The sequence below is a fragment of the Podarcis tiliguerta genome (genome assembly GCF_965153285.1).
Source record: "Podarcis tiliguerta genome assembly, chromosome: 14".
NCBI lineage: Eukaryota > Metazoa > Chordata > Lepidosauria > Squamata > Lacertidae > Podarcis > Podarcis tiliguerta.
Window position 1 is genome coordinate 21,977,569 of NC_139547.1, and position 22,237 is coordinate 21,999,805.

General features: G+C 41.8%; 1 protein-coding gene across 13 annotated transcripts in view; it reads right to left on the reverse strand.

Annotated features, from left to right (window-relative positions):
• MEF2A (myocyte enhancer factor 2A) overlaps nt 1-22,237 on the reverse strand; it is an 85,778-nt gene that overhangs the window by 34,931 nt on the left and 28,610 nt on the right. For all 13 annotated transcript variants that reach the window (XM_083412126.1, XM_083412118.1, XM_083412122.1 and 10 more), the window contains exon 3: nt 14,070-14,273. In XM_083412126.1, coding sequence (XP_083268252.1) covers nt 14,070-14,273 — 204 coding nt within the window. The remainder of the gene's footprint in view (nt 1-14,069; nt 14,274-22,237) is intronic.

Consider the following 22,237-nt stretch of genomic DNA (forward strand, 5'->3'; position numbering starts at 1 on the left):
AGTCTCATGCTCTCCAATCCAAGAGAACTCTGTTTCTACTAGTGGCTGAGCCCTTATCGCGTCACTCACTAACCCCCACCAACCCACCCCCTTATCAACTCTCTCCTTAGACCTCACCAAACCCACCCTCCTTCCCTTAGACCTCCTCTTGTTCATATTGCCTGCCTCATATCAACAACACTGTTTCCGTCTCAGCAGTAGAGGGTGAGGAGGAGGAAGGCAGTAGGTGGTGGCAGAGCAGGATGGTTGTTGGGGAGTTTCCCTGTCCTGTACTGACTGTTCCTCTACAGCTTGCGGGGACCAGCCAGCCAGCTGCCTCCAAGTTATCTGTGTGAGGCAGTCATCAGCAGAGCACGATGGTTGCTGAGTAGCTGCCCCACCCTTTCTTGACAGTTTTTCCATGGCTCACCTAAGCACCTACCCACATCCATCTCCCTCTTCTGCTTCCCTTCTCCCTCACCCGCCAATGCTGCTGTGATGGCCCAACACTCTCAGAAGGCTGTTGTCATGTTGTAGCTTGCAGCAGCATTTGTTGGCAACCAAGCAAACTGCAGCATGACGACAGCATTACCTTATTATTATATGTATGTAAGCAAACTGCAATTCCACAAAGACCAGCTGCCTTTGGCCACCTCATCATCACAATCAGTGCCCTATTTCCATAACGGTGAATCCACGCTCAGAGCGCAGAAGGATGCAGATAGTAAAAGGTCACACTTCAATGAAGATTAACCTTGTCATGGTTGGAGGCAGGGGTGGGGGGTGGGAACAGAATGGAGTAATGATCAGGAGTTAGGACTGGTCAACCTTCACTGTACTGACAAGATCTGGGGGACCAGAACTGGAGTAAATGAAAGTAAAGGTATGCCAAATGGACAAAAAGTAGCGGGTGTCATGAAGTCCGGGAGATTCTGAATGATATGACCCTCTTCTATAGAACTCTGACAACAATCCATTGCCAGTGCCTTCAAATTACTGTCCCACTCCTACAGCATATAGGTCTTGGCATGCATACTATTCAGCTAACGATAAAATCTAATGCATAATATACTATATAACAATAAAGGTATATAATAATTAGGTGACAGCATATTAAAAAGATGGTAACCAGTTAGGAGCATAATTATAGTAAAAAATATTGATTAACAGAGAAGGTAGCAAAAAAAGACCCCTAACGTGTCAGTTCAGTGGCCAAATGTCTGTTTAAATAAAAAAGTTTTTTGTCCTCCTGCAAGAAATAGGGTGTGATAAACCTTCCGCAGTAAGGAGCTCCAAAGCCTGGGAGTAGACACATACTCTTAAGAGACCTCTGGTGTCATGAATAGTCCAAACTGGAGGACTCTAAACTGAAAATGTCCAATTCCATATGTAAGTCTAAGAAAAGACCAGCGTTTTTGGTCTGATGGCCCTGCAAAAATATGAGTTCTAGATGTCCAGGACTGCAAACTGACCATCTTTACAAAACAAATGGACAATGGTCTCTACTGACAGCTCTGCGTTTGCTAAATGGGTCATCTACAATCAAAATAACTAAAATAAAAACCTTGTAAGCATTATAATGCAAAACCCACTCTATGGCTCCATTTTCCAAACAGTTGACTCCTCATCTAGCAATAGGAGTGATGGAGCTACCCTGGAGTCTGAAGGCTCAAGCCAAATTACATACCTGAGATGAAATCCAACCCATGCTGTTGAAGGAACTGGGGCAATATCTAACCATTCATCCCTGAAAACTGCAAGTTGGTTGGGAAAATATACATGATGGCTGGAGTGGCTCTGGATGGAAGCAAAAAATGATGTCTTGTAGAGTTCATCCTGCCATTATGGAATCCTGGGCAGTCTGATGCAATGGCATATGAAGTATTACTACAAATCATACAAATGCCAGCACAGTAAGACTAAACTGGGACCTTTGCTGATAGACGGATTAAAAGAAAGAAATGATGCCCCAAGAAATGCTGTATTTGCGAATGTTCTACCTGAGAAATCAGAATCTCTTCTATGTGGATCAACTAAATGGATCTACTCAGAACAACTGTTACTTGCTTTCCCCCTCCAGTACATAATCCTTTCCCTACCAAATCCAGTGAATATTCAGAATTTGCTAAAAGTAATTCATTACTTTTGCTAGTGCTGCATGTCCATCCAGAGTAAATATTGCTAGAACAGGATCTGGTAGAGCCTTCATAGTCAATATCCTGTAGTTAGCATTTTCAAATCTATGCTCTTCAGTTAAATGGCATGTACCTTCGCCATCTGAGAGACAATCTGTCTGCTTTGTGGACTGGAAGCCACTGCTACTCTCGGGGGCCAAGATACCCAGCACCAAAAAATTAGCTAGGTTGCTAGTCGCTGGCCTGGGAGCTCCATCAGGCCCTCTAGGGAATTTTCCCACCTACTCAGACATTGCTATTTTGGTTGCAAAATAGGAAGAAAAACTAACATAGACACAGCACTGGGAAGGGCAGGTAAGTATAAACCTTTCCATCCAGCCCAGTCATTTGATGGATACACAAATTGCCCCCTCTTCTGTTACCAGATTTATCATTTAAGTGGGGAGAGGGCAATTATCCCCCTCGCCAGCTGACCTGCACAGGTCAGGGCAATGTGCCTCTGTCTGTGGTGTGTCCATGGCCACAGCCACCGCTAGCATGTGACCACCAGAGGGTTGGTCAAGGTTAACCATGCTGAGTTTGGTGGGAAGGGTGACTCAGTAGCTGCCAGTTCAGAATCCAAGGGATAGATTTAAGCCTGGTCTCTGTACTTGTTCTGGCCTGTCTAGTAAAATTTGGACAGATTGCTCATGGGGTTTGCCTGAGCAGTTTAGGGAGAGAAGATAGTCAGTAGGAGCTGGCAAATTTGCTGCTACACTCATCACACTTTACAAAGGAGGTGTTTCATAGACAATCTGAGGGCCCCTGCTACAGGACTGAATTTAAAAGATTTTTAAAACTCCACAAAATTTCTCCAGCTCAGAATTAAAAAGCTAGGAGTTCCTCACTCTATGGTAGCAATATAGGAAATGAATTGAAGTTTTTTATTGTTGTTTAGTCATTTAGTCGTGTCTGATTCTTCGTGACCCCATGGACCAGAGCACGCCAGGCACTCCTGTCTTCCACTGCCTCCCACAGTTTGGTCAAACACATGTTAGGAGCTTCAATAACACTGTCCAACCATCTCATCCTCTATCGTCCCCTTCTCCTTATGCCCTCAATCTTTCCCAACATCAGGGTCTTTTCCAGGGAGTCTTCTCTTCTCATGAGGTAGCCAAAGTATTGGAGCCTCAGCTTCAGGATCTGTCCTTCCAGTGAGCACTCAGGGCTGATTTCCTTAAGAATGGATGCGTTTGATCTTCTTGCAGCCCATGGGACTCTCAAGAGTCTCCTCCAGCACCATAATTCAAAAGCATCAATTCTTCGGCGATCAGCCTTCTTTATGGTCCAGCTCTCACTTCCATACATCACTACTGGGAAAACCATAGCTTTAACTATACGGACCTTTGTTGGCAAGGTGATGTGTCTGCTTTTTAAGATGCTATGTTGGTTTGTCATGGCTTTTCTCCCAAGAAGCAGGAGTCTTTTAATTTTGTCAGTGCTGTCGCCGTCTGTAGTGATCACGGAGCCCAAGAAAGTAAAATCTCTCACTGCCTCCATTTCTTCCCCTTCTATTTGCCAGGAGGTGATGGGACCAGTGGCCATGATCTTCGTTTTTTTGATGTTGAGCTACTGTGCCTTAATGCTACAACATAGTGGTCAAGAGAAAAAGGGCTTCCTCACTCTTCAAAAAGCTGTAGACATTTATGTACATGCAAATATCTGAGGACACGAAGGATAATTCCAAATATTATATAACTAGTATGGCACTATACACTGAATATGGACATCCAAGACATGGGACAAAATGCCTGTTCAGCCATGCAGCTCACCTGGTGACAAGCTGATTACACACCTTTACATCATAGGAGTACAAGAAAAAATACTTTTATCTGTGACTTACACTTCAATCCTCATTCCACTCATATGTAAAAGCAAACACAAGTGATGATTCTATTTTATGCTTAAATATTTTGGCACTCTTCCAAAGGATTTCTACATCCTCCTAACACCTGCATAAAATTCACCATGATGCCTAATACAAATACAAGCATATTTTTAAATAATAATAAAAAACCACACACACAATACCCAGCCTGTTATATTATTCTGTAATCCCTAATGTCAAGCAACAATTTGGCTGGATTTACAAAAGGAGCCTGGTACAATGCCAGCTGGAATCAGTTTCAGTTGAATCTAACCTTGATTGAACAGAATATTCAGTTTGACTTTGTAGGTACTCAAGATTTATGCGACTGGAGGATTAATTTTTAAATGCAGGTATTAATTTCCAGGTGCAATGAAACTCTACCTAAAGTTTAATCAAATTAAAGAACATGTAAAGGCTTGCTTTCACAATTCTATTTACAATTTGCAGAAAAGAGCCATCTTCTGTTATTACAGTATAGCATATTCAGTATGCTACACAATTCCAATTAAAATCAGCATTCATAAACATGCATAGGAAAATATAACCCCCATATAGCATGAAATATTATTTACATCTAATGTTAATAAATTTCTAATATTTGCAAATAAACATGCTCTCAGGCCTTTTTTTATATACAGTCATACCTCTTGTTGCGTTTGCTTCACGTTGCGGCTTTTCAGGTTGCGAATGCAGCAAACCCGGATTTGCACATGCGCAGAAGCGCTCTATTGCTCTCCGCGCTTGCGCAGAAGTGCCGCTCTGGTTGCGGACTTTTTGAGGTGCGAACAGCACCCTGGAACGGATCGTGTCCACAACTAGAGGTACCACTGTATATAACAATGCTGTTGCAAACAAAATAAAATACTTCTAAGACAAATCCTAAATACACTTATTAACACACTGCTGAAGAAAACAAGACTCACTGCAATTGATGTGGCTAGGAATAGGTTTATTGCGACACCAGACAGGATAGAATAATCAATTAAATTTATATTAAATTACTAATATTAATTTGCATTTATATGGTTAAAATAATCATTATGAAAAATGTTTTGTATTCAAAATTTCTCCTTCAAGGTTCACTTTGGATGATATGAGTGGGAGAGGGTTAATCTACAAATAAAGGTAAAGGTACCCCTGCCCGTACGGGCCAGTCTTGACAGACTCTAGGGCTGTGCGCCCATCTCACTCAAAGAGGCCGGGGGCCAGCGCTGTCCGAAGACACTTCCGGGTCACGTGGCCAGCGTGACATCGCTGCTCTGGCGAGCCAGAGCCGCACACGGAAACGCCGTTTACCTTTCCGCTAGTAAGCGGTCCCTATTTATCTACTTGCACCCGAGAGTGCTTTCAAACTGCTAGGTTGGCAGGCGCTGGGACCAAACAACGGGAGCGCACCCCGCCGCAGGGATTCGAACCGCTGACCTTTTAATCGGCAAGCCCTAGGCGCTGAGGCTTTAACCCACAGCGCCACCCGCATCCCTAATCTACAAATACTTCTGCTTTAATTGCACACATAAGCAATAAACAGTTGAGTCAACGGGTTGCTTTCCAGAGAAGCACATGTTGCAGAAGTGGTCACAAATGTCTACCACTTGTATTTATTGTATTTTTAATATTCTGTTGGGAGCCGCCCAGAGTGGCTGGGGAAACCCAGCCAGGTGGGCGGGGTATAAATAATAATAATAGGCTTGGGGTAGGCTTGTGAGTCGTGGGTGGGCAGTGGGCCAAATGTCACCCCCCTCAGCAAAGACACCCGGGGTGGGCTGCCCCCACCGCACCCCCCTTCCTCCGCCACTGAGTACATCACAACAGCCCCATGCTCAGCTTGCCCTTGACAAATATTATTCAACATTTCTAGCAGATTCATACAAGTGGCCTTCTCCTTTTTCCATCACTGAACAGCTTGTGTGTTTTTTGGAATGAAGAAATCTAGGGGAGTTTCCAAAGCAATTTGCAGTTCTGTCTAGATGGCCACAGCTCATATCCACAAAGCCTCTGGGCACACATAAAGATAGACTTTAGAGGCAGGCCATAGAAAATTCAACAGTTTGTTACAATGTCAAAGTTAGAATGCTTCTGATTCTGCAGAACTAGTTTCTTTTTAGGTCAAGGGGGAAGGACCATAAGTTTCATTTTTCTGGAGGCAGGTACACCAGAATGTGTCCCAACATGCAACTATAGAACAAAATTCTGGATATTCATCATCCTGAATTATTACTATTTTAGCAACAGGGTTTTTTGACAATTAAGTAATTGGCCAATAAGTTTTTCTAGATTATCAACCTTTTCAAAAATCACCAAAGGAGCATGGCATTAAAATACCGTATTTTTCACTCTATAAGACGCATCAGACCACAAGACGCACCTAGTTTTTAGAGGAGCAAAATATTCTGAATCTCAGAAGCCAGAACAGCAAGAGGGATCGCTTCGCAGTGAAAGCAGCAATCCCTCTTGCTGTTCTGGTTTCTGGAATAGCTGGGCAGCCTGCATTCGCTCCATAAGACGCACACACATTTCCCCTTACTTTTTAGGAGGGAAAAGTGAGTCTTATAGAGCAAAAAATATGTTAATTCATTTTGCTACAGGGGGGAAGAAACATTTTGTAACTGTCAGCTGGATAATTCCCCCTTCCAAAAAAGAAAGTAAGTAAAAGGCATGTGTCAAAGACAAACCACACCAATTTTAATACATGACAAACTAAGAACTTATCAGATATCACACTTACACTGTACAGGCCAAGTCACTGGATTCCCAAAGATCCATCAAATTTTCTTAGCTGATGGGGTCCAACAGAAGCAAATTTGCCTTTGGGCTTTGAATGAAGCCTGTCACAAGCTACTATAGTTCTTTGAGGACCTATCTACATCAATCACAATGACCTTGCTAAAATCAAGAAATTTTAAAAATGTAATTCTAAGTGAGGATAAGCCCCCTCCCAATTTTCATCAGGACCACAACACTATGATCCAATGGGAGCTTTTTTCCTATTGCTAATTGAAATACTGTGTGTTCTCTGGGGATGAGATTTTGGCTGTGGAAGGAAGGGTTAAACTACCCCTCCCTGTGTGCCATGGTCCTGAGGGAACTAGCCCTAAGCCTAGGATTAGTTTAAAATATTTTAACACAGGCACAACAAGCAAATTCATCCGTGTATCTTTTCACCTGAAAATAAGAGCGTTCTCCAAGGAAGGACAGAACAACGTAGCAAAAAATGGCACACAACCATTGACATAAGTTCACTCATTTAATTTCACCCTTCTATCAGCATCATGAAGTAAATGTCTATCTGAAAATCCAGGTGTCTGCTTTGCTTTAAGATCGGTTATTATAAAATAGATGCAGGTGTTTGGCTGCTCATCAACTATTTCTGGGCCTGGAACAGACCAGAAGACCCTGTAAGGTTCTTATTTTATGCAGCCTTCAAAGCAAACATACTGAACTATCAATCTTTAAATGAAAACCTCTTCCTGTTCTAGAACTAAATCAGACTATGAATGTAACTACACATTTTGTGTATGAAGACATATTTATTCAAGCTTGCATCTGGCAGAACTGTGCTGGTTGGTGTGTGTGCGTTTCACAATAATACTGATATATGTTTTTATTAGGACGATATCCTTCAGCATCTTCATAGAAAGGCAAAGAATTATTAATAGACTGCATAATAGCTCTGCCTCTAAAACAAGAGTAGGAAATCCTTTTTAGCTCAAGGGCCACATTTCCTTCTGGGCAACTTTTTAGGGGTCACATGACAATGGTGGGTAGAGACAATGGGCAGAGCAACAAATGCAACCCCCCTCTCTCTTCCACTCAGACAAGTAAGAGGCATTATCAGAGTTCAAGGACATGCTCCAGTCAGGCAAAGCAGGGCCAGTGAGGGGTGTTGGTTGGGGAAAAATCAAAGGTCCCAATAGAGGTGCCTGGAGGGCAGTATTGGGTCCGTGGCTCTGAGGTTCACTACTCCTGCTCTATAGTTCAGTTCTCCCTGTCTGGGGCATGGTGGGGGCTGACACTTCCCATGAGGGCAAGGCTACCTTTGAAAGCATAGCTCTGAGTACATCCATGTTTTCAAAAGCACTCTGCTGGCTTGGGACACCTTTTCCATGTTCTTTACAGCTTCTGCCTCTGGCTTGGGATTGAAAGGGCAGAGTTCTCAGAGGTGCTGTGGGCTGCATGAGGTACATGCACTGACCATCTGTGCTATCCGAAGTACACAGTAATTCAAGACTGACCATATTTTAAAAACAGCTACTCAGCACAGGCCAAGTATGCTGAAGGGATGCAGCCCCTTGCTTCCAAAGCGGAAAATTTAACTCTCTAGCAGTGGTCACTTTCAGCCAATTGGAAACTCCAATTGCCACATGTGGCAAGTGAGAGATTTCATTTACCAGAGTCAGTAAGAGCCACTGAGTGATCAGGGCCTAAATGCTAAACTGCTCTTCAAAAAAGCAGCAACTTTAACCAAAACTGTGAACTGTTTCAGTAACTGTTTTCTGTTGCCACTACTGCACACTTCACAGAGCTGTTTCACCCTCATGTATAGGAGAGCATGGAAATTACGTTCAAACCTTGAAAAATACAAAAATATATTGCTGAATTGAGTCTCATTTCATTTGCACCTGTTCCCGCCCAGTGATAAAGCACAGTGGGTTAAGCAAGAATAGCACAGTAAAAAGCTAAGGCAGCAAGTGAATCAACATCCATGTTGAAATTCTCTGGAAACCTAACTCATGGCCTCCCACCCCTGCACTAAAGCCATGCTTCTGCATGCGATTTCAACATTTTAAAACTCTACTTCAACTTAAGAGAGATATTAAAATGTTCTTCCTGTATGTGTGACTAGCAGAAATGCTGTTTAGTGTCACACAGCACGAAAAAGAAGGTAGGTCACATTTTAGACAACTGCCTGAACTATGTCACTTTAAATTAATGAAGGGGCTGTACTGAATAAGTGCTCTCTTAATAGAAGAGGACAGAACTAGCAGACAATGACATGCAATTTCAGAGCTTCAAAGCTATATCGCTATCCTCGAAGAATAAAATTAAACTGTAAACATAGTTGTGGTAGCTTGCTTTTTGTAATGCATCACACAATCAACCCAGATAGTTAACTTCCAAAGATCTTTAGATGCTCTAAAATGCACTGCAACTAAAAGTGGCACTTGAGTTTAGATACCATTAATGGATTCTACACTTGAAAAAACAGACCTGGTCAAGATCATTCATAGAAGGTTCAACCAGTGTAACACTTCTCCCTAAGGTCACCTTTGAGAAGTAGTCCAAAATTTCAAGCGGTCCAAATTAGGCAGCAAGACTTACAAATTTTCTCAGCGTATGTCACATTTTTATGCCAGATCCACTAGCAAAGATTTGTTTCCAGGTGTAATTCAAGGTGCTCGTGTTAACCTTTAAAGCTCTAAACCAGGGGTGGGCAACCTGTGGCCCTCCAGATGTAGTAGGACTACAGTTCTCATCTTGTCCTAAGCAGTTTGGTGCAGGGATATTTGAAGAATTGCTTCAGGATACATCTACCTATTCCTACATTTTCATCAACATCTGAGGACTGATGTGTCTTTTCTGGAAAATAATTAACTGAAAAATTTTCCCATGCATGTAAATCACATTAGAAAACGTTCTGATGCTTAGAGAGTCGTCTAATTTAACATGATTATTTTGCTTGTATTTAGCAAACAAAACTGAACATTTTGAAATCATCTTGCCTAATATTTGTCATTGGACTTCATTTGTGGTTACTAACCAACTTCTGGAATGGAAAATTTCCACAGGAGCAATCAAGCACTGGATTTTTTTCAGTTTTGGAAAATTCTACTTCCTGTCATTGCTTCTGAGGTCTTGCTCCATGTCTCTGCACTCCGAAATGAGTGGGGTGGGCACAAGGGACAGGACATTTTCAACTGTGGTGCCATGACTGTACAACATCCTCCCAAGGAAGTATACTTGTATTTTAGTAGTAGTAGGCGGCGGGGGGAATCTAGTCATCCAAGGAAGTTTTCTGAATGCTGATTAAGTATGTGTGCCACTTAATATTTTTATTTCTGTTTGTGATGCTGCACTTGTGCTTTTCATGCGTTTTCAGTGTTATACTGCTTGTTTCATTTTTGGTGTTTTATTACATTTTTGTAAGCTTTGTTGGAGGTCTCCCAAGATGAAAAATGAAGCATACCAAGGACGGTAGTGGGATAAATAAAATTCTAGCAGTGCTAAACTTTAAAGTTACAGGACTTTATTACAAACTTCTGAAAGTTTGTATTTATTTTTATTTGGATATTTATACTAGCTATTGCTTAATACATCTCAAATACTGCAAGCAGCAGTGTAGTACACACCCTTCTCTTACAATCTGATTTTAGTTAAGTCACAAAACAGTACTTGCTCTCTTGGTTGCTGAAGAACCACTGTGAGCCTGGTAAGCAAAGCAGAGCCATCCAGCTCTACCTGCATTCAGAGAAACCCCCTTACCTAGCACTTTATCCTATGATGCCATTTTCTTGCTCTCTTGAATCTTCAGACCTATAGGATGGAAAGTAGCAGGACTACCCAGAAACTGACCTCTTTGTTGCCTCATCCAGTGTTGCCACTGCTGCAAAAACCCTTGCATTACGCATGGCACTGCATGAATTGCACCATGCCACAAGCACTGAAGGCTATCCCAGTGTCAGACCCAAGTTTGCTCCTGATGCTGGCACAATGCCATGAACTGTGAAATATAACTATACAATTACATAAAATAAGGTCTGCTGAAGGTCAATGAAGTGTTGCAATTTAGTTCCATTTTCATCCACTCACTATAATTTGCTGGAACAGCCACACAAGGCATGCTGCAAGCATAAAGAGGTTCCATTCCCAAGCAAAGGGGGGGGGGATCCATCAGCTGGCCTCATTTCCCCCCGCCCTTTTCAACTTCAATGCTACCATTGCACTAGGAAAGTAACCTTGATTTTTACAAAGAATCAACACAAAGGATAAACATATTTACTCACAGTAAATGCATTTACTCCAACCCTAAACCTTCTAGTCTAGATTTTACTGAGAAAAGAGGGGAAGGATAGTCAGACAGACAGGGTACAAAAGGGAATATATCCAGAAGTGAAAGAAACTATTGTGATACTTATAAATATAAGTTCATTGGGTAATATTCTAGATATTTCATATGGGAGGAGAGATTCTCACTGGACAGATTAATCACCGTCATCCCTATTTAGATTTTTTAGCATTAGGTTGCAGGGCAGGTTACAATTTACAAATTTTAAAAACAGTTAAAACAGATTACAGTCTGTAATCGCCCATGTGTTACCTGAATGTAACAGCTAAATTTTCTTGGCTGACACATAGACAAGATACTTCCATGTACAGAAGGCTCTAGTGCACAGCAAGAACTGTTGTCCATCTCTGCATATCCACAAGTATCTATACAGTATTTGCCAACTCAATAAAGGGAGAATACCTACAAATGAGCAATTCAGAATGTTGACTAAGATTATGCGTCCCACCCATCTTCACCTCAGAAACCATTTGCTGCTTGCCTAAGAAGAGACACCACCCAGCTTTATACAATAATTTTCATGGTCTGGAAAGTCAGTATATTCCTGTTGCACAAGTAGTACACTGAACTTGAGAACAAAGATTTATTTGTAAACGTGATTAGTAATTATGAAAGGTAACCAATTTTAGAGTCAACCAAAGAACTGGATTTACTTACTAAAGCATGGGTGGAGAATCTGTTGCCCTTCAGATGTTATTGGACTTCAACCCCCATAAGCCCTAGCCAGCATGACCAATGGTCCAGGATGATAGGAATTGTAGTCAAACACCACCTGGAGGGCTACAGGTTTCCCATCCCAGTCTTATGGCATATAATTTAGTTTGCCCCATGATGACAACTTATCTGTGTGGATACTAAAAGCAGGAAACTAAAAAGTCTCTGGCTCTTAGAATTGTGACCGGGATCTTTTTAAACAACATTCAGGGTTGGACAATCTAACACACAACCCACACTACAGCAAGGGGAGAACGAGGCTCTGTCAACTGAGATGAGCCCAAAGCTTCATCCAAACCCTGGAACATCAGAGAAGGAATGATTCATGGCCCCTCCCTAGCTCCGAAGTTCAACTGAAGTTTGGGGTTATTTTTTTGGCTCTGTGTTTGCCAGGTACAAGTGCAGAACAATAACAAGTCCCCATCCTTTATCTCTAGCTCAGAGCTGCTAATGGGAGACAGAATCTGCCAAGCAGGGCACTCTGAGCACCAATCAGGTGAAGAATCAAAAGGAAGTCAACACACCTATCTCCAGCTTCAAGCTAGGAGCAGAATTCCTCTACTCAACTCCAAGCTTAGAGCTGGGGGGGAAAGAGCAGAGATGCATTTCAGAGAGATGTAGCACAAGATTGGGCACAAGAACCTGCCCCTTGGGGCTGGGAGCTAACATAAGCAAGTTTGCAGTTGTCTGACAACACTCAGCATAATCAACTGGACCTTAATATAAAGTCAGCCCAAAACAATGCTATAAGTCAGGTCATGCGTGACCAGAGAACTATGAAAATCCCAAACTACTACATGCTTCCTTCAGTAACAATGCACATACTAGTCAGAACAAAACACAAGCTTCAAAAAATAAAAGTGTACAACTATGGGAGTAAACCTGGAATGAAATGTAGTTCAGCAGAAATGAGAGTATGGTTCCTCCGCAAAAGACAACCAGTGGAATTGCCTGGTTGCAAGAGAGTCATATTAAAGGCTGTGCTTAGATTTGATTGGGTAAAGAAGAGTGGATGGAAAAACCATACTGTAAAAACCGATTTTAAAAAATCTAATTTAAACACATATATATTATTCTGCAATGCAGACACTAAATTAGTCTAACATATCTATTGCTAATCTCATATCATATTTGTACAAAAAACATACTCAAGATTTTGCAGAGTTCCTGTTTTCTGAAAGGAAGAATCAGATTCATTCTCTAGAGGTACACACTTTATATAAACTACTTTGTTTTCTTCATTATCTTTATCATTAAATATATAATAAAGAGTACTAACACAACCTGCAAAAAACAGTAAAGAGCCCCAGATATTCAGCTTTAAAGTGGAAAGAATGCTGATACATTGACAAACAAAAAGGGGAAGTACCGTATATACTCGAGTATAAGCCAACCCAAATATAAGCCGAGGCACCTAATTTTAGCACAAAAAACTGGGAAAACTTATTGACTCGAGTATAAGCCGGTTCACCACACCACAAACCTGGGGGTGGCGGCAGTAGTGGAGGAAGAACAAGCAGCCCAAAAGGGCTGCTTTCGGGCTGCTTGTTCCTCCGCCGCCGCCTCTGCCGCTCGCAAGAGCAGGCATAGGAGTCGCAGTTGGGAGAGGCACAGTGCAGCGCCTCTCCCAACTGCAGCTCCTGTGCCTGCCCTTGCGACAGGCAGGCAGCGGCAGCGGGACCAGCGGCGAGAAAGGGCTCCTTTCGGGTCGCTTGTCCCTCCACTACCGCTGCCTGCCTCACTCGAGTATAAGCCGGGGGGGGGGGGGGCTTTTTCAGCATAAAAAATGTGCTGAAAAAGATGGCTTATACTCGAGTATATACGGTATATCTCAAAGACGCCAAGAAGATAGAATATGTTATTGTTCAATATGCTCAGTGTATTTCAGCAAGAATGCTTTTATCAAGAGCTTGCTTTCTTATTCCTTAGTGAACTCGTGCCATACAAGCTCTTCTGTAACAGAAGGGTTTGTGATCATTTGGCATCTTTGCAATATATTTCTCCTTTCTGTTTGTCATCCTTGGGTGCTTCCTAGTTTTGGTGTGTTTCAATTAAATCCATGCAATCCCTTATGAGACAGATTCCTTCAGGAGCAGCCTCCATTTATTCATGTTTGTTACCCATCTTGGAGAGCTTTGGATAAAGTAATGGATCATTTAAAATACTGTTGATTGAAATTAATTACTTTGTTACTGTACAGAAGGGTATGGTTGGCTTTACTAAAACTAAATGGGGTATGAGGATTCATTCATGGTTCCAGTTTTGTTACCTCGACAATATCAGAGTTGGTTCTGCTCTCATGGGGTTCGTTGTATTCTGTATACTTGAGTAGAACTTTGTCCATATCCGTGCTGGCATATTGAAAGAGTTTGTTAGAACTGTTAAAAATGATGAGTGCTATTTCACAGTCACAAAGCACACTCAGTTCATAGGCTTTCTTCATTAATCCAAACTTCCGTTTTGTGAAGGTCACCTAGACAGAAGAAGTGAGAAAGGAATTTGAGAAAACCCACTGGCAAGCAATGTGAGTATGCACTCATTACAAACAGACCATCAAATTGCCACATTTAAACATATGAGCAAAACAGGTTTGAATTCATCATCATCATTTTATTTGTATGCCGCCTTTCCATAGTTAAAACAATGCAGCTTACAATATGAAAAGATTTACATAATTACAAACATAACAAAGTAGGCATTAAAAATAAATGAAACCCATCAAAAACTGTATAACCAAACTGAACATAAAAGTAAAGATACAAAAAATTAATATCAATAGCAGCAGCAAAACTCCCAACAAAACTTCCCCCAAAATACCCCAGCTCAAGAGTCTGTTCAGCAGCCTCAGCTTTTTTAGCTGAAGTCAGTCAGGGTCCTGACTCGAAGGCCAAATGGAAAGAGGCTAGCAAGGCAGCGGGCAGGTCTTCCAGGTTTCCAAGCTGATTTGGGAAACCAGGACGTAAAATTCAAGCAACAGCTAAATACAAGGTAATATACTTGTTACATGAAGGTTACATCTAGGTTTTATGCCAGCTAAGCCATGTAACCACCTGGTTGTGAATGATTACACAAGGAAAGGGGATCCAATAATTTGTTGGCACTATTCAATACCCACTACATCAGAGGGAACTTATGTTGCCCTATGGGCTTACAGACAACATGCCCTGATGTAAATTGATTAGAGGTTTTCTTACAATCACATGGTATATAAATGTTGTTTAATAAAATAAGCAAGTGTACTCTCAAGACAGCTCAACTGGCCCCCTCCAACTGAACTTTGTCACTCTGAATCCCATGTTTATGCCTTCAGCCACAATTTGATGCTATAGGAAGGTCAGGCAGAGAGTTCCTGAGCTCCCAAGTCATTTAGCTCACTATGGATATCCTGGCCAAGCAAAACAGGCATAAATAACCAGACTGTCACTTCCTGAGCTGGACGTGCAACAAGGTCAGTGTGACTTGGGAGGGGGGAAGTATCTGCAACAGAGAACAAACCAATAAACCTGGTTAGAAAGCAGAGGCCCAGTAGATTTTAAACTAATCTAATTCATTGTGCAAATGTCTGGAGACTAAAACAAAACAGAACGTTTGAGGGGCAACACACACAACTTTCACGCACATTTCATGAACATTTTGGTTCTTCAAGCATGGGAGTAACGTAGCTTCAACAGTGCTCTTAATCAAAGCAGATATATTACTTGTCTGAAGTACAGGGGTTGGGAACATGCGACCCTTCAAGTAGTTCTACTCAAAACTCCTATCAGCCTCAGCCAGTGGATGGTCAGAGATAATGGGAGTTGTAGTCCAACAACATCTGGAGGGCCACAGATTCCCATCAGGGATCTAAGGAATGTAGAGAATCTAGGATAGCCTTCCTTATTGTTGTTACTAAAAGCTATTCCATTATAGAAGCTAGTGTGTGAAACTGCTCCAAGACTCAGGCTTTTCCCACAGAAACACAACCAAGTTGGTCCCACAGGAACAGAGAATTTCTACTGCAGAAGAATAAACCAAAGCATTATAAAGTTGTTCTTTATCTGAATCCGTCCATGTGCTCATTCGTACTTCTTTCTGGGACACTGGCCAAACGTGTGTAAGAAGTGGGACCAAGAGTCAAATAAAGTACATAGATATACACAAATCTGGCACACATCCAGAAAGGAAGTTCACATAGCCCTGTTAGGAATGCATTCCTAGATGAAATTATTTCATGGCAAACTTCACAGGGTGGGGAGTTTGTCTACCAGATACTGTAACTAGAAAAAGAATATCCAGACCTGCCAAAGACAGAGCTTAAGCATGTCTAATCTACAAAGTTCTATTCAGGAATTCATCTGCATAATTTAAGAAACCCACAGAAATGACTGAGGTGAATGTGATATGTGGTTAGCAGCTCTAAAAACAGAACAGGCTCTGTCTACCTGCCTCTAGCAGCAGAACCAATTCTTCCTACATATTGTAAGCCAAATCTTTGCAGCATAGAGGCACATCTGGAAATCTAGCAAACTGTTGGAGGCACTGTGAAATACTCATTTCTTAGAAGAAAACTGGTTATGCTCAGATTCCCTTCTTCAAAATAGGCACAATACCTCCCGGGCAAAAACAAACAAACCCCTCTCAAAAAGCAGGCAACAACCCTCACCCCACAAAAAGGAGCAGGCAGTCCGCCCACCTATATATCAGCAACAAGAGAAAGCTTTAAAATCGGGGGGGGAGGCCCACCAGGGGGCGCATTGGAAGATTGCCGACAGTAACATCTCTCCGACCCACACAAGGTAATTAAGAGGCTGCTATGGGAAGTATGCAGCCTTCCCGCCCCCCCCAAGGGGATGGGGGGGACTGCCTTGCCAGCGGTGTCCATAATTCACCCCCGGATTTGAAAGAAGGGGGTGCGGACACTTGGCACAAGCCCTCGTCTGAAGTCGGCTCTTCCTGACGCTGTCTCCAATTAGCACACTGGTTCGCTTTGGCTTGAAATATATAATTGGAAATACATAATTGGAAAGAAACTAAAGCACATACATCAAGCAAAGATCGGGAGTTAAGACTGCTGATTAATGGATCTCTGTGAGTGAAGCGACGGGCGGGACAAATAAATCAAGTGATGAACCACCATTAAAAGACTGGTATGTCTGGAGTGAAACAGAAAGGGGATGGAGGAAAAAACTTTTCTGTCTTTTTTGCCTTATGTGAGTATTAATAACCCTCCACCCCAGAGAGAAGCATCGTTGCAATTTATTTATCACAAGCAGGAATTTAAGAACTGTGTGGCGTGAATTATTGTTCAAAGAGAGGATTGGTAAACATTGGAGTACAGAGGAAAGTTTTATGACGCAGTTTCAAATGGCGTCTCGCTAAGACAGGCTCGCCTAAGAAGGACGGAGGGAGGAGGACCAGGGTCATCGGAATGCGAAGGATTTTTGGAATGTGATCTAGACCTGGCAGAGCCCTCTGAGATATGTTTGGCAAGCCTGGGGAAATCAACGGACAGACTGAGGGAAAGGTCTTTACGGAGGTGTGGAATGGCGTCTGTCCTTATGTGATATGATTTTTGGAGAGGGTAAAACCCACACAGAGATGTTTGTTTTCAACCCGCTTGTGAAGATTATCAGAGATCGCAAAGAAAGGAATATATGATAACAAGAAGATAAGGAAAGTAACAAAGAGACTATCTGGACAGAACTGGATAGAACTGTCTAATTAAAGCAGCAATATAAGTGATGTTTGGACCCTTTTCGGAGCTTGAAGTATGGGTACCCCCAACAAAAATTTAAAAATCTGGCTGTATAATTTGGAACTAATGTGATTTGGAAATAATGTGATTTGATTGGCCTGTTAATAAAAATTATATTAAAAAAAGAGAGAGAAAGCTTTAAAATCTCAGTTTAAAAATGGTGGGGTAGGGCACCCTCAGCAGATACCGGGAGGCATTTTGAGTGTGCCATGTTGTACATGGGCACAACATGGAGGTGTTCATTCTAAACCAATTACAATATTCTGCCAGTGGACAGAACATCTATTAATACCTTACCCAAGATTTTCTTGGAAGTATTCATTTTATTCTTATGAGTTTTAGAGAAACAGTGAGGTGTAGTGCTCAGAGAGCTGGACTAGGGTCTGGGACAGAAGTGTTCAAATCCTACTTTGCCAATGAGTGACTTTGGGCTAATCACTGCCTCTTGACCTAACCTACCTCACAGGGTTGTTGTGGGGATTAAATGAGTAGGAGGGTGATATAAATTCAATAAATAATAATAACAGTCACAAATGCACTTATGAAATAACTGGAAAAGTTTTACGTTTTGGTTCAGAGCAGCAACCTTTAAAAAGTGATAAATATAACCCATGACCAAAAGATTCTCAAAGTTAAATAAACATCGATCAAAAGAGTTATGATTTAGTTATTGTTCTCAGCTCAATAATTTTATCCGACTCAGATAATGAGCTTTACAATTAGGTCAATGCACCAGCAGCACTGCTCTAAGTACAGATGGAATTGGGTTTTCCATTAGGCTGCCTGCATTAGCTCCATAAGCTGAAATTATTTCTTCAAGTAAAAACTGTTGTCATACAACTGCTAACCATTTTCAAGAATAAGTTGCTGGAGTGGTATACATGCTTGTACTGATAAAAAAATATTTGGGGGTACAAAATTCCTAAAGCTATACTATTGTGGACATAGGTAACTGTTCAAGAAGCTACAGAGCTTAAGCCAAAAGCACTTTGGAAAATAAAAACAGGCAGATTTGTAAACAGTAAATTCCCAAGTGGTTTTAGATTTTGTGAAACACAATGGCAAAGGCAAAGGCTCTGGGTAGGTGAGGAGTAAAATATGACCAGCAGCAGGAAGAACTCTCTTGCCTAACTTCAGACTACTTTGAAGCAGCTCACAGGACATGCTTACAAACATTTGGTGATATAAAATGATGGGGTGTGGGGGAGAAAGGAGATTCCTGCCCATGCAGTATCCTTCCCACACTTTCAAAAGGATGAGGCTGGGGGAGTAGTGCGCATGCAGGTCTTGTCTGCATACATTCAGAGCAACAAAACACTGTAATTTAAGGACAGAGATTTAATAGAAGCATGTAAATCCCAAAGGTAAGGTTCAGGGTATCTGCTCATCCAGCAGAAAGAGAGAGCTGCTCTTAGTAGGTAATTCCAATGTTTGGAGGGATCAATTGTGCTTGTGATAGATGAGGTGGTAATCACTGCATCTGAACGTTTGACACTTCGGGGTGCTCTTTTTTGTTCCTGAACAAGCATAGACAGTGACCAGGAGTGGATTTTGTCAGCTCCAGCCCCTTTTAACAAGACAGGGTTGTGCTACTCTTGTACATACAGTGGACACTTGGGTTGTGAACGTGATCTGTGCGGGAGGCACATTTGCAACCCGCAGCACCGCGTCTGCACACGTGCAGGTCGCGATTTGGCGCTTCCACGCATGCGCAAACCACGATTTAGTGCTTCTGTGCATGCGCCGAAACCCAGAAGTAACCCATTCTGGTACTTCCAAGTTTGGCGTGATCCGCAACCTGAAAACACACAACCTGAAGCGTCTGTAACCCGAGGTATGACTTTACTTCTGCAACTTCTAGAAGGGTCTGCAAAAAAACCTGCATCTTATGCACATTACACATGACTATATGTGCTTGGCTTTCTCTCTCTCTCTGCTTGTCTCCTTCCTCCTCTCTTCTGTTGCTCCACAAACCTGAACCTGCCTAGGCAAGTACCACTCTGTACACCCTGGAAGCAGGGTTCTTTGGGCTGGCAGAATGGTGCCTCTGCAAATGGTGGGGATGCTCTCACAAGAACTCACCGAACAATTTGAGTTCCCATAAGAGCATCCTCACCACTCCCAGAACCACTGAACCACTAGCTAAACACAGCTAAGTAGGACTTGCCTGGAAAGGCCATGAACTTACAAAGTTCTCTTTGCACTGGGTCTGCTTGGGTCTTCCAGTTTCCTCCCACCTCTGATCCTGCCCCTTACAGGCAGCCTTATAGAAGGTGGGCTGCCTAGCTGCAGGGCAGCTATTTCTTCCTCCCATAGAGGGGGACTAAGCACATGCCCCACCTATAATGTGAGTAATAATGGCTTTGCAAGCAATTTTACCTATATGTGATTTTTGCTTTATATGCATAACCCTTGGAACTGAACCCGCATGTACGATGGGAGTTGCCTTTATTGTAATGCAATTTACAGGGATTGTCAATGAAAACTATTCCGAAGCTCATGCAGGTGAAGAATGCTGTAACTCACCACCTAACGAACACTGGGAAGCAAAAATAAATTGAACTGTACTAGTTATCTGGCATTTCTGGGCCCAAGTGCAAGCTGCTGGTTCTTATTTTGAACTCCTTCAATGATGGAGAATAACCTGGAAGATCATTTCTCCCTTGAGCTGCCTGGACAGTTCGTCAGTTTTGAAGTAAAGACATCTGCTATAAGGTCAAATACACCTCTTTGCTTAGGACCTTTTGCAGAGATTACAAGACTTATTTCAGAAGGCTTCTGGAGGCAATTAACAGGCAGTTCCAAGTTCATTTGATGTTTACGAAGTTTCACAAGCTTTTTGATTTTGGCATCTTATGTTTAATTGCCGTATTTAAATGTTCTGTGATATTTGTATGTAAAACTGCTTGCAGCATAGAAAAGGTATATAGATGTAAATAAGAACTTTATTAACACAGACTATGCTTATGTAAAAGGTCAGCTCAAGGAGAGTTGAAATTAGACCATTTCAAACGCTGAAACAAAATGAAATGCAACAAATTTACTTTTGCTGTTACTTAAGGTAGGTATTACACAATGAAATGGACAACTACTACTATACTTAAGGGTCAGACTGTATGTAAGATACAGAGGAGACATGTGAAAAGTATTCCCCCTGCAATTGCACTAACCCAGTTAACTGGCACTCACAATAATTGCAACAAACGTCTTCCAAACCCCAATTTCTCTTTTGCTTCACATAGCAGACAAGGAAATTTACCAAAATGTATTATCTAATTCTATATCCATATATTGCTCAGCGCCAAAAAGACATTACATTTTTAATCCAGCGAAGAGCACAGAGTGATATACATGGCTCTCCTCCCACCTTCTCATTTTACCCTTACAGGATGCCAGTTGCTTCAAATTGCCTTTAGAAAACTGCATAGTTTGGGCAGCAACTGTGAGCCAATCACCCAACTTATGTCTCACAGGGAAAAACACACTCCATTGTGGCAAAATAACAACATAATCACATAGTGACAAGTTCTTCAGACACACCCCTGCTCTGTGACTATTCTCAATAAATTGAGGCTTATCCCATGACTACATGGTAACAAGCTATACACAACTTGGTTTCCATGTGTTATAAAGTTACCATTTGAACAACATGGTAATCCATGAATATCTCTTAATAAAAGTTTATAAATGGTTTGCAACAGTAAGAATGCCAACAACATTCAATAAAATCACCTAAAAAATAAAATAAGAACAAGAAAATATACAATTGTGTATCACAAATAAACCTGAGCAGTATACTAAATAAAAATTTTAAATGTAAGCATCAAGAGTCCAGAGAAGTTTGCGTAAAGTTAAATTTTCAAAAGGCTTTTAAAAATCATTCCTGTCACCACCTGACAAATTACCTGAGAGAGACCATGGGGGGTGCTGTCACTGATAAAGTCATTTTCAAGTGACAATCCACTAGTCATCAAACAGCTAGCAGGATCTCCTCTTAAGATCTTAAAGATTAATTTAATATGATCCAGGGAGGCACTCATCAAAGTATCCTGGTCTCACATTGTTTAGGGCTTTAAACATCAACAGCAAAACCATCAACTTGGCTCAAAGTATAAGGCAGGCAGTACCTGAATATAAGGCTCCCTCCCCCCCCCCCCAAATTCTGACCGTGAAAAGTTGAAGAGTGGCTTAAATTCACAACCTTACAAAAACTGGCTTTTACGGTAAAACAGAACGGGTGTGAGTGCCTGCTGAATTTTAAGGGAGCTGCTTATATTTGGATATTGTCTTTTTTTCTTTTCCCCCCTTGAATTTTAAAGATGCGGCTTATATTCAGGTGAGGCTTATATCTGAGCCAATACAGTATATAAACCTGGGTGTCTCATTAAACACTCTAACAAATGCTCCAGTGGTGGGGTTAGATTAGTAGGGGAGATGATAAGCAACTGGTAGGGTGGAGAGAAGGAACAGTCTAGATAAGTAAAGCAGTGGATGTCACCCACCCACTGAGTAACTTATAAGGGTGGCCTCAAGTGCAGCTTTCTTCTTCAGGACAGGCAGTTACGGTACTTCTTCCGGACAAATAGTTAATCTCACCCCACCCACATGTATTGCATACCCAACCATTTCACTGACACTGTATGGAGATTTGCCCGCACTAAAGCAATCCATCTTAGACTGAATCGTAAGTGGAACCGCTATAC